The sequence below is a fragment of the Vigna umbellata genome, chromosome 1, assembly GCF_029865625.1.
Source record: "Vigna umbellata cultivar VRB3 chromosome 1, Vumbellata_1.0, whole genome shotgun sequence".
In the NCBI taxonomy this organism is placed as follows: Eukaryota; Viridiplantae; Streptophyta; class Magnoliopsida; order Fabales; family Fabaceae; genus Vigna; species Vigna umbellata.
Window position 1 is genome coordinate 99,062,345 of NC_142165.1, and position 16,690 is coordinate 99,079,034.

Here is a 16,690-nt window from a genome sequence, read left to right on the forward strand (position 1 = left end):
GAAATTTATTACAAATCATATAATATAGCGATTTTACTTTTTTAATTTTATTTAACAAACTTCGTCTATATTTCTAATAATTTTTAACCAACAATAAAATTTAATTTATAAGTACGGTAGACAGTATGTATCTTTATTAGAGAAATTCCAAAACTTTATGTGGAGATTTATATTGTGATTAGTGATGCTTAATTTTGCTTAATTGTCAGATAACCTTCTACTCAAGAACTCACTTGTAAATATTAATATAAGCTTTTTTGAACACAGTAAATTAATCCCAACTCTAACTACAACATTTGAACTTTCGAGATCAATTATAAGAGGAGAGCAACAATGCAATTTTATGCAATAGCCTGGATGCATCTTCTTCATCATCATCATCATCTTGATGTTTAGAGGTCCATTCCTGAAAACGATGGAGGCTACCAGTGAAGTCTGTAAACAGACCATCAACACCTATCTTGTTGATCCAGTAATCATACTCCACATACGGATCTTGACTAAAGTTGAGGGGCAAAAAACAGTTCTCGTTTCTGTAAGTATATGGATGCACCTGCACCAACAATAGCAATTTATATTGCCATTTGTTTGGCTCCAAACCATTGATGGAAGACAATACAAAGATTACAAATTAAAAAGGAGAAATGTCACAACAGATAAGGCAAGAGAATAAAGGAATAATCCGCTCAATCTTCCAAAAGGTATCAAATCCATAAATCATGAGAAAAGCTTCAAAGAACTGTACCTGCAGATTATGAGCATGTGCCCTGGAGACAAGATCAGTAGGAGTTTGCGTATAATTATTTAACACAGGTACCAACGTGTTCTTCCATGGTCCAATTCCCACAACATATTGTTTTATGTAGTTTAGGTATTCATCAGATGTAATCTCCCAGTATGACTGCACATAATCATCACAGTACTATTTTGTTAGACTTTGGTATAGGCAATCAAAACAGCAGTATAACATAAAATGGAGAAAGTACTACTTCTGAAAAGGTAGAGATTACATAAATGCTGCTAAGATCTAGGGATAGCCAAGGATCAGTCAACTAGGAATGGATAAACTCCTAGGAAAGGGCTTTTTTCTCCAATTTCAACATTTTATTTAAGGAAGCTAGCATTGACTGTACGGGAAAGAATGACAATGGAAAGTTGAAAATAGAAGAGAAGAAATCGAAAAGGTAGTCTGAATACTTAGTTTACATTCCCCCATTTGCACAAGAATAAGAAAGAAAATGTTGAATATAGCTCCACTGTGGGGAGTACTTATGCTTTCTCATTATAGTTTAATTTTTTAAGGTCTGAGTTATGATATAAATTATTAACTTCACTAGTATAACTAACTCCATTAACAATGCATCTTGTTCTGAAAACTTGCAGACAGAAGAGAAGTTCAATAATCCTACAGAAGCTTGCACATATGGGGTAAAATGTATTACAAACCTGATTGGTGTCCTCCGTTGGAATAACAACTTCGTTAATTAAGAAAATTTTGGGCAAATCCGTCTTATTTGCTATATACACGAGTGAAGTTGGAGCAAATGACTGAATGAATACAGGTTGTCTCCGCCAATTTTTTGACAGGTAGGAACCTTTTAACCCATATTTCTGAAGTGTCTCCACAAACTTGTCTTCAAATCTTTTGCCATCTGACCATTTAACCTGTTGATTGTATCAATTCGACTTAATGAACGGAAAGAAGACAAAATCCCCAAAGAACTTGGCTAAAACATTATACTATTAAGACGAAATTAGCAAGCATGACATTGTAAGATTTTTTGTAAAACATTTAAGAATTCTTAATGTAATTTGCATTTAGAAACTTCCAACAACATAATCTTACCTCCAGTAATACTCATTAGCCTTAATTTGGAAATTGGTAGATTCAATTATATTTTTCAGTTAGATGAATTATATATCAATAGCTCTGCCTTTCATAACAACTTAATCTTTGTCGATTCAAGTCCACACCCCCGTTCCCCCCCGAATATATTCCTAACATTTAGGCATTTGTTGGATTCTACAAAGAAATACTCACATGTTGATTGATAAATACTGGACTTTTTATCTCTGGATATATTCCAACAACTCTGGGTGCATCCAGTGCTATGTTAATGAACTCTTCAAAAGTGATGATTTGAAACTTTCCTGAAATAGATTACCGGTATAAAGTTATGGACTAACGGTTGATTTTTATGTGTGCAAAAGCAATATTAGTTCCATGCACGAATCACAAGAAAAAAAAAGTCATCAGCAGTAAGCTTCCCTAAAAATAAGAAGGAAAATAAGTCTACTCTTCAGTGAGTAGGGAATACTGCAACACAGTGCACAGTTAGCAGCAAGGCATTGAAGAGGAGAAAAAAAAATTGCAAGATGGGGAAGGAAAGAAAAAGTGAAGAAGGAGAGGGTGGGAGATGGTGGAGAGGATTTGGTGCCTTAGACCAGCGAGGGCAGAGTCTGTGTCTCAGTGGTTGTATTGTCTTTACTGCATTTTCTTAGTGGTAACATGATATTTCCAAATCAATGAATGAACAAGTCAAACAAGCAAAAAAAAAATGGCAAATAATAAAATGAGAGACTACTCTGTGGAAGAAGGGACTAACCGTTAAACTGTTGATCCCTGTTTTCAAACCTCTGTCTCACCCTCAATGACTTTAACTCCTTCAATGTGAAATCAACTGAAAATATACAAACAAGTAAACTTATTTTGGAAAGTTCGATAATTACAACATGAAGAAACATTGTTTAGACGGTAAATAGGACTTTCAACAAAACTAGAGAACTTGAAACATACGCAAACCTTTAGGCCTTGTTCTTTTGAGTGAATTTGAAGGAATGGATTTGAGGGGATTTGAAGATAATTTTTTTTGTCGTTTTTCTGAACGAATTTGGAGGTAAATGAGAGTGAATTTGAAAATAAAATTTGTGAGAATTAGTATAGAATTGTATTGACGTGACAAATTAAAAAAAATTATTTTCAAATTCACTCTCATTTACCTCCAAATTCGCTCAATAAAACGACAAAAAAGTCATCTGCAAATCCTCTCAAATCCCTTCAAATACACTCCCTCAAATCTACTCAAAAGAACAAGCACTAATCATACACGTTACTGAAAACAATGAAATCAGAGGCGAATTTCAAGCTTATGCATTTATGTCATAGACAGTATCAATCATATTAACCCCCTAATTATTTTATTAAGGAAATTTGCAAAGAAGCTGAACAAGTATAGCAAGTTTAGCTACTCTACCAGTGAAGAACCCAGTGATGTTTTCCCCTTGGACTTCATACGTTCTTTTACGATCAGCAAACTCCTTGTGACTTGCGATGTCAGTAATATTATCAAGGTAGAAATCATGGAAACATATAAGAACACCATCTTTGGATGATAAGATATCAGCTTCAATGAAGTCTGCACCTTCTTCAATAGCTTTCTGCAGGAAACATTCGTTTTTGGGCAACCGTAAGCCAACGATAGAAATGATGGTTCCTATATCATCAACATTTTACCTAATAATAGTTTGCGCATAATTACTGAAAAAATAATTATAGTCGATTTCCAAATCAGAAACAGATAAAGGAAAAGAATATAGTTTTGCACAAAAATAGTCTTCACCGTATACGCAGCAGAAGTTTCTTCAGGAAACTCTCCATTTGAACCGCGATGTGCAATGTTATATGGACGAAAAGTTTGTAGGGGCTTCCTACTTCCCCCATCAACTTTGTTGGGAAGAGGATAAAAAGGCCTTGCAGTGCACCCAATAACAAGAAATAGAAACACAAAAGGAGCAAAACCTGTTAAAAAACAAACATCTGAAGTGAAGAAAATAAACGAAGAGAATGGCATGGATATTATGGTAAATTTGAACGTTGACTGAAACGAGTGATAAAACTGTGGCACGATATTCAATGATCTGAAATCTACCATGGGAGAAAATCCATTCAGAAAGTAAATGCGAAAGGGTAGTTGATTAACTAAGAAAAACAACGGTTACAGATCACATGTACCCAGATTTCCATCTTGCCAAGATCAACTGGAAGAAATGAAGGGATACAAAATGAAAAGAAAGAGACTGCGGAAAAGAAAGATGAAAGGATTCTGAATAGTGAAAGATCCTTACAGGGTAAGGACGCCATGGAATTATGTTGTGTTCCTCACTTCAATCTCAAGCCCAATAACTGTTATATAACATAGAATATAAGGATAAAATAATGATGAACGATTGGTCAGTATTGGTGAGAACGATTTTATCATGTCTTCATGTCTTTCAACTAAGACCACTTCATATACAAGTTGTTTATCATGTTCTCAGATATTTGAAAGGATTTACAAATATTAACCTATTTTGTCCTTCATAAAACAATATAAGCATTGAAACTTCATCAAATTTTAATTATCGTGTTATTTTTTTTTTTGTAAAATAATATGATTATTTCACTTTGTATTCCAATTATTTTATCTTATCCTTCCAATTTTTTTTATAATTTTAAGCCATCTTTTCCAATTCAAAAATCTCTCGACATCATTTTGTTTTTCATTAAATTGAAATTTAATGAAAGATTTTTTTTTTCATCTGATTTCAAAATCCGTTAAAATAAAAGATAACATAGAAGACTATTTTTAAAATTAGTAAAAAACAGCCAAACAATATTAGCAGGCAAAAGTGTCATAAATTTTTAATTGGTCCGTTGTCCTAATAGTAAGCAATCAAGCACAAGATATTGCATTTCCTTTTTGGCAGTTGCTTCTACACTTCCATCAATTTCTTCCTGCATCAATATAAGGAATATCTTTCACCATTGCATTGCAGACACTCCCAATTCCATTATTGCCGCCACTTCCAGGGTTGCCAGAATCCATTTCGAAAAGGTTTTTCGGGGAATATTTCATGTGTTCTGGAAAACTTTTTTCCAAAACCATTTTATATAATTAAAACCAAATTATTTTTTTGTTGAGAGAGTATTTTGTATTCTTATTTATCCAAGTTTTGGTCCATATTTATAATTATTTTCATCTGAAGGTTAGCAAATGCGGAAAACCATGTTTTACACTGTCATAATAAGAACCAGGGATAAGATATATAATTGTGGAAAACTAAGGATTCTTAACTGCTTCAAAACATTCTAGAAGGGGTGTGTGATAAAACCAGCCCCATCTCCATTGATATAAAAGGAATCAGAAGAAACAGCGATGTGTTTCATGGGATCTGCCACTTCCTTGCCACCAGCATGCATCACAAATTCTGTGGGTGAGAGGAAGCGGCCATGGCAGACGCATACAATACAAACTTGCCCTATCTTATACTTGTAAAGAAGCCCTTCTATTCTCTTCCCTGTTCTGTCATCTCCAGCACTAATCACGCAAGGCATTTCTCTCACAATGTTCATTGCATCACTTTTATGTTTAAGCTTTTTCGCCGGCTTCTCAACCATACACTCAGATGGCCACACTGTCGTTTCCTGCGTTGCTTCTGGGGAAACCATGGGATCAATTTCCTGCTTTGGTGATATTTGGAAGCTCGAACTAACTCCTCCTTCAGTATAAGCAAGATAACAACACAAAACTGTTTATCAGTAATACAGTGTCATATATCTGCAAGTTATTATAATGTTCTGTACGAAACTTCTGATATAATTCCAAATACAAGTCATGTTCAGAACAACCACCCTGAATCCAAAATTACGAATGTTTTAAGCTAAATGAAAATGTCAACGAGGCAGATTTAGCACGGAAATTTGTGGAGTTTGTAAATGTTAGTCATATTTCTGATCGTGATAAGACAATTTAGATTATGGTAACCAGTGTTAATTTCAGGAACTGCCCCAGTTCAAAGTCATAGTCTCAATTACCTCACTATCTCGATTATCAGAAATTATTGTATGGTCTACAATCATCACACGTATATAGTTCGACCATTCCACGAGATAGGTAACGTTTTTCAATTTGAAAAAAAAAGAAGTGAGTCTGTTATCAGTGAAGTTGGTTATTTTTTCAATTTACAAGAATGAGATCTATTTTACAGAGAAGAATGATGGAACTATGGACATGTATTACTCAGAACATACAACAATTTCACATCAGCAATGTTGTTTTTCTGTCTGCATGTTCTGTTCCTCATAATTTCCATACTTATCATCCCACTTACCCACGTGGGATACACCACCAACACTATAATCTGTACTCATAAAACTCTGGTCTATCAGATTGTAAATAAGCAATCCTAGAATTTTTTTTCAGCAACATTTCAGCGTTAACTTAAATCTAACTGCATGAATTATGTTAAAAAAAGTGTGTACTTAGGACATGGTAAACAAAAAGGTTACCTTCATGCCATGGATCCAATGAAGGATGTGCAAACATCTTGAAATTACCATCAATCGAAGGAGGCAGTGGCTGAACACCAGGCGGAGACACCGGAAAAGGCTTCTCTGCATCAGCAGCCGCAGCCGCAGCCATAGCCATCTGCATCTTCTTCATCAATAGTCTCTTTCCAGTCCTCACTCTTCTCATTGCCTGCAAGTCCCCAAACCTCACCAGACCCATCTCACCCTCTGCCAGACAAACAACAAAGGGATTCTCTTGATTTTCCATCATTCTGTTCTGGGCTTTCTCCCCAACCATCTTTTCCTCTGCATTTTGACCGCAGGGAGAAAGCTTGAGAGTAAGGTCTATCTGCTCAGAATTAGTGTACCATTTCTCAGAATAAAATCCCTGCTAAAGAAAAAGAAAACACCGTCACTTTCTGGTATGAATGAATAAATCAAGTTATCAGCTTTATATTAATTTTTTTCTTGTGGTTTATGGTCACCTCCATTGAAATGGAAGAAAAAGGTGAAGTCATAGAAGAGAAGAACTCCTTTGAAGAAGTTTGAGACATAAATTTAGGAGGAAATGAAAGGGTATCCGGTTCCACCACAGTGGGAAAAAGTGTTGTTGAGAGGATTATATAGTACATGTGACACAAAAGATAATAACGCAAAGGAAATAAAAGAGGAAAGTCAAAATGTAAACGCAAGCCCTGTTTTGATTTTAGGGAGCGAACATCCGATCCACAAAAAACAAGTGGGTACTACCGTGAGAAACGAAAGAATTAAAAAGAGAAGGATATGGATCACACAATGTCAGCATTGTACTCAGGAAGTGACCTAGAAACAGGAAAATGAAAAATTCTTTGAAGTTGATTTTACACATATTTTGACAGACTGTGAAAAAGTGTGATGATAAATTATGTTGAGTTGGTGGGGACATACTAATTTGGAGAAGAGAATGGTGTGGGAGTTGATGTCATGTTGAAACTTCAAAACGCATTTCAAATTTTCCACGTGTTAAGCAATGTACACGCATCTTTTCACAACTCAAATCGTTTCTCACTGTCACTGTCATTGCTTACAACACGACACTCTTACTTCGCCCTAGTACGAGGTTCCCGTGTAATTTGGAAAACATGGTAGGGGTATCAAGGTCAAGTTAAATTCAAGAAGCACCAACGTCTGTGCAAAACTCCCACTTTTTTCTTTCAGTTTTTCACTCTCATCACATTTTCAACTTTATTAACTTCAATAAATTATTAGATCTTTTTTTTCTTTCAAAATCGCATCATTTTTTTTTATTTTGTAAATTATTTGCTGTTGAAATCTTATTTTTCGATAAATGAATTGTTAATAACCTTTTTTTAGTTTTATAAATATGATGTTTATTTATAATAAATTACTTTATTAAAAATTTATATTTTTTTATAAATTTATGTGAATATAAATTTAGAAAATATATTTATTTTGATATTTATAAATTAATCGAGAATAATTTTTTTGAAAAGTTATTATAATAAATAAGATAATTTAAATATATTATAATTATGGTAATAGAAAAATTATCACAATAAAATATTACAATTATAGTTGTTTTTGTAAATTTAATTTTGATAAATTTATATTTATTTGGTTAATAATTTATGTAATAAAGTTTTAGTGTATGTAACAAGTTAGAAAAATAAGACTAAAATCTTATTTTGGTCATCTAATTCTTATAAAAGAAATTCAATTAAATTTATAATTTTTATTTGGTTCAAATTTAATTTTTTTAAATAATTCAATTAAATAATTTTTATTAGATTTATGTTAGAATTTACATATCAAATATAAATTTTAATAACGTTAATTTAACAAAAAATAACCAAATAAATCTAATTAAATTTTTTATATTAGAAGACCAAATTAAGATTTTAAAAGAAAAATAAAATAAAATAATAATTGTAAGTGAAAATATTTGAAAAGAAATTTAATGTAAAGTTAAAAATTAACAATAAAAATGTAAAACATTTAGGTTTATTTATAAAAAAATTTATTTAAAGAAAATATTAAAAAGTATAGAAAACGTCTAGTTTGAATTTTTTTTATGATGGTCTACTCAAACTAATAAAGTTTAAAATTAAAAAAAAAATGTTTCTTGTTAGAAATAATTAATCCATAGTCAATTTCTCTGTCATTATTTTAATGCCAAATTTATTTTACACCATGTTTGTAATTATGTTTCATTTTTTTTCTCAAATAAACTTATATTTTAAAATATATATATATATATATATATATATATAAAAGTCAACCCTCCAAATTTTATTTACTCTAACAAACCTGTTTATTATTTATGTTGAATTAAAATTCTATGTGAACAATGATCGGTAAGAAGTTTATGGTATGAATAACAACTCTTCACAAAGCGCCGAACTCTGACCTATAAACAACAAACGGATCTATTTATATAAATAAAGTTTTAAAATAGTTAGTTAACTAATTTTTAGAAAAATAGATTGATTTGAAAAAATATATATATTTTTAATTTTAGTTAACGATAATATTTGCTCAGACACAGTGTGCTTAGGACGATTTTAATTATAAGTGTTTCTTATTTTTCTTTGTGATTACTTTAATGTTGATGGGTTAGATGTGAAAAATGCATTAATCTCTCTTAAATATTTAAAAAAGAATATTATGTTTTTTTCCTTGTAAATATATTATTGTGGTTAAAAAAGGGTGGGAGGTGGAAATGAATTATTCGAACTTTGGTACATGGGAATGAAATGATAAACGTGGTGTTGAACGAAAGAGCACTACTAGGGAGTACGAATTTTCTTTTCAAAGTTTTGACAAATGCACATGTCGTTTATTTACTTTTCATAAAAACAAAGGTGTTGTATACGTCTCCACATGGCCAAGATAAAATTAAATAAAATTTGAATCTGATGTATTTATTTATAAGTTCTGGTCTTCAATATTAAAGTTTTGTCATATATTTCTTAAAAGATGAGTTAGATAATTATATTGTTAGTCATAGACCATTAATAACTTAGTATTTTTCTCATATTATTAATTTATGTATTGAATATATTTATGTATAAGTTAGTTTTGACAAATGTTCATGTTGTTTATTTACTTGATGTGCCTGGTATTCCACATGTTTGGTATAGATTTCTCGTCTAAGTTTATAGTTGATATGTGTCGTTCCCAAGTTCTTCACTATTATCCTTCCCAGTTTAAAACAAGCTTGTCATGTGTTGACTTTACTTTGAAGTTATATTATTACGCTACCATCCCAAGTGGTCTCCTCTAGCCACCTTCCTCAAGAGTTGGCATAACATTTTTCAGAGCATCATCAAACACCACTCCCTTCCATCTTAAATCATCTTTGGTTGAGAGCCTTAGCCCTTTTCCCCACCAAATTCCACACCATATCACCCTTCTAAGCATCCCCATGACATCTTTTCTAACTTTGGTCCAACCTAACTAGGAGGAATATTATCATAATAAGTCTAAAATGTAAGACTTTTTATATCTATTCTTGAAGTAACAGGTATAAAAGACTTTTTATACATGTTCTGGCAATAATAAGTACAAAAAGTTTTTATATATATTTTCGAAATAGTTGATATAAATGTGAAATTTTTTACAACTAATTTAGAACATGTATAAAAAGCGAATATTTTTTATACTTATTCTTTTATACTTGTTTAAAAACCGACATAAAAAGCCTTTTCTCACGTAATAATCTAGTATGTGATGGTTGTTCACCATTTTCATAAAAATTATTTTCAAACATGACTTTTTTTTAATTAATTTGTTAACATTATTTCATAGAATACAAAAGTGAGAGAGTTGTTTTAGTAGCGTGACACTTTTTCTTTACTTATATTTGTGTATTAGGTTTTGAATTTATCTAGCAACGAGGGCATTGCTGGATTGATTGACGTTGAATGGCCTTCTAAACCTTTACAAATAAGCAATTACACAACAAAGAAACTCCCACATTTTGACCATTAGTTTGAAGTTTAGTGTGTAGTATTTAAGTAACCATGCCTCATAAATTTGTTAGCTTTTGTAATAATCATTTTAAAAAACATGTTAACAATAATTTTTTAACAATTAAAGAGTGTAAAAAAAGTGATATAATATCATACTAAATTGTAGTTTCACTTCGATAACACACGTTACGAAAATTACTAAGATGAAAATACTATTATATCTAAGTTCTGGCATAAAAAGCTTTACCTCTACAGGGACATTGTAATTAAACTCTATTTTTTGTATGAGTGTATATGTTCCTTTCGTTGAGACTTCGATACAAGCAATGGTTTTCTTAAAAAAAAAGTCAATTTCTATCTAACAATATGGATAAGAATTAATGGATGCTATGGATAAGGATACACTTCTTAAATAATTTTAATAGATTCTTTTTTGTATAGTACCTGAGAGTTATCTTATAATAATATTTACAATTTCTTTTAAAATAAAATTATTTAATTTTTCTTTTAAAACAAAAAATAATTTTCAATTTACTAAGTTCCGTCGTCTAAAACATCATATGCTATCGTGTATTATAATTTTATTACAACTAAAACCAATATAAACACAAAAAAGAATAAATTAATATTTTATAAAACATTAGTAATTTAGTTTTCATTATACAAAAATTTTATGCAAATAACATTTTGATCGCAACCAATCAAAGTCATATATTTAAGTTTATTAGTTTACTTGTTTTATTCTCGTATTATTATGTATAATCAACAATTCTAAATAAATAGATATTTGATTCTATTTTCGAAAGACTAGTGTATTGAATTAAATTTAGAAGTTTTACCATCATATAACCTCCTACTCAATAAAGTCACATCTAAAAAATTAAGCCTTTTCATATGACAAAGTAAATTCCTTCCATCTATGAGACAATATCATTTTTCATACTGTCCCTCCAGGTGATACGATCATCCATCAAGTTTCACCAATTAATTTCTTTTTCTATGTGAGTCTAATATTAGTAGAATTAGTATAACCTTGTTATCAAAATCTTTATTCAATGCAATCCTATAAAAACACTCAATGTAGTTTCCTCCTTAGACATAACTACATTCACATCAAACACGTGCCTACACACACATCAACAACATTTCACAATAGATTTTGACAAAACTCCAACCTCTACTCGACTACACACTTTCACAATAGATTTTGACAAACTTTAGACTCTACTCACTTACACACATTCATAGTAGATTTTTGCAAAACCTCAATCTCTACTTAGCCTAACGAGCATCCACACTTGTTTAACAAGACACTCCTAGAGGTTTACTCGCTTTATGAGTCCTAATTTATCTAACGAATAATAGTCCCTTTTAAGCTTATTGGATTTTCATTAATTTATTTCGTCAAGTGAAGGAATTGAGTCACCCAATAATCAGTCATTGGGAAAAAAAATTACAGAATTTCACCCAGTACTCGCCCAGTAATGAAAACTCCTGAGAGCCTTTTTCACAAAGCTTGCTTAACACGTATCATGACTTGAGCTATCTAAATTTTTATAAATTCATTTTATACAACAATGCCAACGAGTATGCATAATCTCGTAAACCTCAAATATATTAGATAATCAATTTGGACTTTCTAAACAATTGTACTCATTTCTCAATTCAAAAGTATCATCTTTTATTTCAAAAGTACCTTAAGATATAATAAATTGACTAAAATATATATATATATATATATATATATATATATATATATATATATATATATATATATATATATATATATATATAAACCAATACCTACACAAACATATAACATCTCCACATATTTTCAATCACAATTTAGTTATAACAAACATATCAACATGTTATAATTCACATAACAAAACAAAGATCATATCATACCTATATTAGATTATTCAATCAAAACATTACTAAGAAAATTACTAGTTTCTCTTACCTAAATTGGACTTCTTACTCAACTATACTCTAAAGACTTTAATTCTCACATGATACTTTACCTATAAAGAAATCATCAATGAAACACACTAATGATTACATACAAAAATTCATCTTGAACCTTTTGAAATGCATGCAATCTTATCATAATGACTCAAGAAAAAAAGAGAAAAATGTGTTGGAGGTTTTGATCAACAAAAGGATTATGCTTAAGCTAAGACTCCTATGGTAATATATGATCTTCAAATCGATGTGCAAAGATGTCAAAAATTTAGAAAAGGGGTAAAAAAAAGGGGAAGATAATGGTTTTCTAGACTAATGGTAACTTTCATAACATGTGGTTCTATTAAGTTGTCTTTCTATTTATAATTTGACTTTCTAATAAAATAATTAAGTGTCATTTATAAAAAAACTATTTCTGCTTCTAGTTATTTTGTAAGTCATTATATATTTAGTATCTTATTGCCTAATTTAATTGAACGACTACTTACTTAAACAAAGTGATGTCAAATTATGTCAAAATTCCAATTTTTTTAATGATGTCAAATGTGAGTCAACCTATTCGTGTGGTGGTGCTTGCCGACCTCGCACCTAGTCAGGAGGAGATGAGAAATAAGAGGCAACGGCAAATTAGGGTTCGAAATATGAGATGAAAGGGGAATAATAAAGGACGGAAGTAAATTGTCACCGGGCAACTTTTAGTAATCTGCCTTTTTGGCTGGACTAGTGGAATGGCCTATCAGACTTGACCATTTTTGTCATTCCCAGTTGATATAGTTGAAGTTGATTCCTAAATTATAGTTGATAGTTTATGATAGTTGAAGTTGATATGCAGCATATATGCAGCAGGGTATTTTCATGCCAATACAACAGCTTTGATTTGAGAACCAACAACAACTTACTAAATACAAGAGTTTTTTCTTGTACAGATGAGATTTGACCTAACTACTATATAATAATTTTTTATTCTTACTACTATATTTTATACACCAAATTGAGTTAAATCTATGAACATCCAAAATAGTTATTTTATATCCAAAACATGTTTTGCCAAAGGAAATGTGAATGTACTATAACATAACCATTCGGAAAAGCATCGTCATCGCTCATCAAAGGCTTCATGGTCATGCCAATGAAGCTCCTTCGTGTTCAAATTACTGAAAAATAAAGCAAAAACAAAAAACCTAGACATCACAATACTGTTTAAGTAGATAATAGCAACTCATGGCAGAGAACTTGTCATTTGTGCTACTTTTTCAGATTGCCATAAGGTCACCATAATTTCGCATAAGTACTATTGATCCTCCAAAAAGTCCCGCAGCACGCAGCAATTTCTACATGGCAAATAAAGAAGAGAATCAACATTTATTCAAGATAAATCAAGCTTAAAGAAGAAATACCTTTACAATTAAGTAAAAACTAAACGGCAATAATCACTAAATAGCCCGTGCAACAATCTTATTCATGTTCTACAACCACACTTACTACCAGCATTTCCTGTAAAACTAAGCTCATGAATATCCTAATTAACCAGAAACTTCGGTGGTTGCCTAGTATAGGTAATAAGTTACAGCATGTATCCATTACTCCTAGGATAAGAAATTTATAGGGTTCAACTGCCCATACTATATTTTCTACAATAATCACAGATCGTGCATCATGTCTTAAGAGCTTCTTGGAAAAACTGATAATAATGTTTCACAACAGAGTGCGCCTAAATTCCTACGAAACTAATGCTCTCTTTGGGTGAGAGGAAAAGAGAAATAGAAAGGAGGGGAAAACTGGACAATGATGTATTCTCTTATGCTCAGTAGAAGAGACAATATAGAAACGGAAAAAAGGAGAAAAGTTGACTGTTAGAAACAAAAATTCAAATTATTCTTTCCTTTGGTTTTCTCTTCAATTCAAATTTCAAAATGTTCTTTCCGCATTCATTTTCTCTCTCAGACGAACAAAGGGCAATGCCATTGTCATTAAGATGCAGTCAATGAGAAGAGGACAGACATTTTCAAAACATTAAAGTAATATAATATAACAAACAACGGTAACAGCTAGCCAGAGGAACAAATACCCAAAAGCCACAGGATCATCAACACAACGACTTATAAAGGCGTGGCGTGTAATTGGAACAGATGCAAATGCAATCAACAGTTGCTTCATAACCCAAAAGAATCCATAAATTCGGATGGGATCTTCGAATTCAATCAAGAATTGAACCACCTCCATATAGCATTCCCACCAAATGACAGGTACAACGGATCCAACACCACAAGGTATAAAATCATGGGTTCCTCACGTAGCTATTATGTTGCAACGATGAGTAACATGGGCGGCGGGGATAATGACAACCCATTACCACAATAAATAAATAAATCAAGTTTCTTCCTAATCACCTTAGCATAAAAACACACAGAACAGCTAGAGTTCAAAAAGAGTCTCATTTCACATATAAAAACTGTAAAACTTCAAAACACTCTTGGGACCATTGCTTGATTCCATTCTCCTGTATCGCACAAAAACAAGGTACAGACCCTAGCAGTTTCATTTGATGACATGGCAATCAAACCAATCTATATTGGAACCAATTACGTTTTAAAACAAATACGAACGCAAGGATAACGAAACGAACGGGACGGGTGCGAAACGAATACAAGAATGCGTTAGAAAGAGAGATTACCACGTTGAAGGCCCATTTCTCATCGTCGTAGATTTGAGAATTGAAGAAATCCTTGAGGTACTGAATCGAAACTACAGAGTCGGCCATTAATGTGGAAGGAAAGGCAAAAGCAAAGCACCACAAACGAGAGATTGGTATTAGGGTTCTGGGTTTTGCGTTTTTCGTTTTGCTTTTTCCGCTCTTAAGTCCTTTATTTTTTTTTATTTTTTTTATCTTTGCTTTTATAGCTTCTTTTGTTTTTTTTATTTTCTATACTTTCTTTCCGGGGCAAATATAAATGTTTATATTTAATTTATTAAACTGAATAATTTATAAATTCATATAAGATCTTATTTTATTATGTAATGTTTTTTTAATGTTATAATTTTAAAAAAATTATGTTAGCAGTTGAGTTTTGTAACAACTAATAGTTTTATAATTTTTTATTCGTATTAAAGTTTTCGTAACTTAAAAAGTTATTAAAATATTGAAAATAATATTATAAATATATATATTAATATCAAAATATTTTATATTTTAAGATCTTATGTAATATTAAGTTTTAATTTTAAGATATTTATTATGACATGTCTTAGGGGGAGTTTTTATATAAAAGAGTTTTTGAATTTAATATTTGTTAGGTTTAATGTTTCTAGGTCTCTGTTTTCGTCCAGAATCTCAAATAGGATCATTTCTTTTTTGGCGTTTTAATTGGGTCTTTATTTTTGTAAAATTGAATTAAATAGGACATTTCCGTTAAATTGATGAAACGACATTAAGTGTTCTATCAATTTTATAAAAATAAAGACCAATTGAAACGCCGAAAAAGAAAGGGTCTTATTTGAAATTCTGAACGAAAAGACCTATTGAAACATTAAACCTATTTTTTAAAACATTTGTATTGGAAAATATACTTTCTTAAAATATTTGTGTGTAAAATGTTCTAAAATTTTCTTTTATTTCTAAAATATGTGTGCCATTTACGGAGTATTGAATCAATAACTTATTAGGAAAAATGTCTATTTATTGTTTTTGAAATATAAAGAATAAAACTTAGATGATGTGGTCAGTACATGTCATCTCGATTTACTTACTCTAAAAATATTGGTGTGATAAATAAGATAAAAATTGTTTAATTAAAGATTAGAAGAAATTAGAATATTCTAAAATTATTTTTACTATGTCTAACCTAGATCGTCTAATTAGTGTATTTAATAGTGTACTCAATTAATTAGTGTATTTATTACGATGTATATGTTTCTAAAAGTGTTGGAAGGTAACAGCAAGCATCCTAATCTTTCAGACTTAAAAAATCTCGATATTATTAAAGAAATAAAAAAAAAATCTTAGTCATTGATGTACGATGACAACTTGTTTGATGAACACATGTACTTATTAAAGATATCTCAATATATTAGAACATAATATAAATGATTTAAATAATTTTAAAATTTATGAAATGTTTTAATTCAAAATTGAATGTCAATAATGTTTGTTTTGGAAGAAGATATAGATATGATAAGGAACATTGTGCATTTTTTTCAATGTTTGGTATATGTCAATTCAAACTTTGAATAAACAATTCTGCTTTGTACGAAAAATAAAAATTAATCTTCAAATTTTATTACACAGTGTCAATTTAGTTATAAAAATACATTTTAATCTTAATTATGAGGACGTGATTACTTCATTTTTTTACTTGTTGAACAACTAGATCAGAGTCTTCATGGTTTCAAAAACTAAATAGAAAGGAATTCACTTTATCCATAATTC

At 30.6% G+C, this 16,690-nt stretch overlaps 3 protein-coding genes across 5 annotated transcripts; all 3 read right to left on the reverse strand.

Annotated features, from left to right (window-relative positions):
- Positions 1 to 215: 215 nt before the first annotated feature.
- On the reverse strand, positions 216 to 4,282 carry LOC124830682 (glycerophosphodiester phosphodiesterase GDPD6). Of its 2 annotated transcripts, none has more exons than XM_047304464.2 (8): positions 4,126 to 4,282; positions 3,621 to 3,799; positions 3,255 to 3,438; positions 2,607 to 2,681; positions 2,042 to 2,151; positions 1,447 to 1,665; positions 746 to 901; positions 216 to 553 (listed from the first exon to the last, which is right to left on the reverse strand). In XM_047304464.2, the coding sequence occupies exons 1-8, from the start codon at positions 4,139 to 4,141 to the stop codon at positions 311 to 313; spliced, it is 1,182 nt and encodes a 393-aa protein (XP_047160420.2). In that variant the 5' UTR covers positions 4,142 to 4,282; the 3' UTR covers positions 216 to 310. The 2 variants fall into 2 exon arrangements, with proteins under 2 accessions (XP_047160420.2, XP_087961185.1); XM_088105059.1 differs by having other exon boundaries at positions 3,621 to 4,038; positions 4,126 to 4,228.
- Positions 4,283 to 5,126: 844 nt separating this feature from the next.
- Positions 5,127 to 7,048, reverse strand: LOC124830699 (uncharacterized). Of its 2 annotated transcripts, none has more exons than XM_047304497.2 (3): positions 6,814 to 7,048; positions 6,329 to 6,716; positions 5,127 to 5,538 (listed from the first exon to the last, which is right to left on the reverse strand). In XM_047304497.2, the coding sequence occupies exons 1-3, from the start codon at positions 6,958 to 6,960 to the stop codon at positions 5,129 to 5,131; spliced, it is 945 nt and encodes a 314-aa protein (XP_047160453.2). In that variant the 5' UTR covers positions 6,961 to 7,048; the 3' UTR covers positions 5,127 to 5,128. The 2 variants fall into 2 exon arrangements, with proteins under 2 accessions (XP_047160453.2, XP_047160452.2); XM_047304496.2 differs by having other exon boundaries at positions 6,329 to 6,719.
- A 6,221-nt stretch (positions 7,049 to 13,269) lies between these two features.
- Positions 13,270 to 15,129, reverse strand: TOM5 (mitochondrial import receptor subunit TOM5-like protein). Its single transcript, XM_047304469.2, has 2 exons — positions 14,939 to 15,129; positions 13,270 to 13,595 (listed from the first exon to the last, which is right to left on the reverse strand). The coding sequence occupies exons 1-2, from the start codon at positions 15,023 to 15,025 to the stop codon at positions 13,518 to 13,520; spliced, it is 165 nt and encodes a 54-aa protein (XP_047160425.1). The 5' UTR covers positions 15,026 to 15,129; the 3' UTR covers positions 13,270 to 13,517.
- Between the last annotated feature and the right edge of the window lie 1,561 nt (positions 15,130 to 16,690).

Coding starts and splice junctions, on each gene's coding strand:
- LOC124830682 (XM_088105059.1), bottom strand. CDS start 3,932: ATGGTAGATTTCAGATCATTGAATATCGTGCCACAGTTTTATCACTCG. Junction 3,439..3,620: donor AAACTTCTGCTGCGTATACG/GTGAAGACTATT, acceptor TGTTTCCTGCAG/AAAGCTATTGAAGAAGGTGC. Junction 554..745: donor CACATGCTCATAATCTGCAG/GTACAGTTCTTT, acceptor TTGTTGGTGCAG/GTGCATCCATATACTTACAG.
- LOC124830699 (XM_047304496.2), bottom strand. CDS start 6,960: ATGTACTATATAATCCTCTCAACAACACTTTTTCCCACTGTGGTGGAA. Junction 6,720..6,813: donor TTTCTTCCATTTCAATGGAG/GTGACCATAAAC, acceptor CTTTTTCTTTAG/CAGGGATTTTATTCTGAGAA. Junction 5,539..6,328: donor ATTGGATCCATGGCATGAAG/GTAACCTTTTTG, acceptor CTTATACTGAAG/GAGGAGTTAGTTCGAGCTTC.
- TOM5 (XM_047304469.2), bottom strand. CDS start 15,025: ATGGCCGACTCTGTAGTTTCGATTCAGTACCTCAAGGATTTCTTCAAT. Junction 13,596..14,938: donor AGAAATGGGCCTTCAACGTG/GTAATCTCTCTT, acceptor TTTGCCATGTAG/AAATTGCTGCGTGCTGCGGG.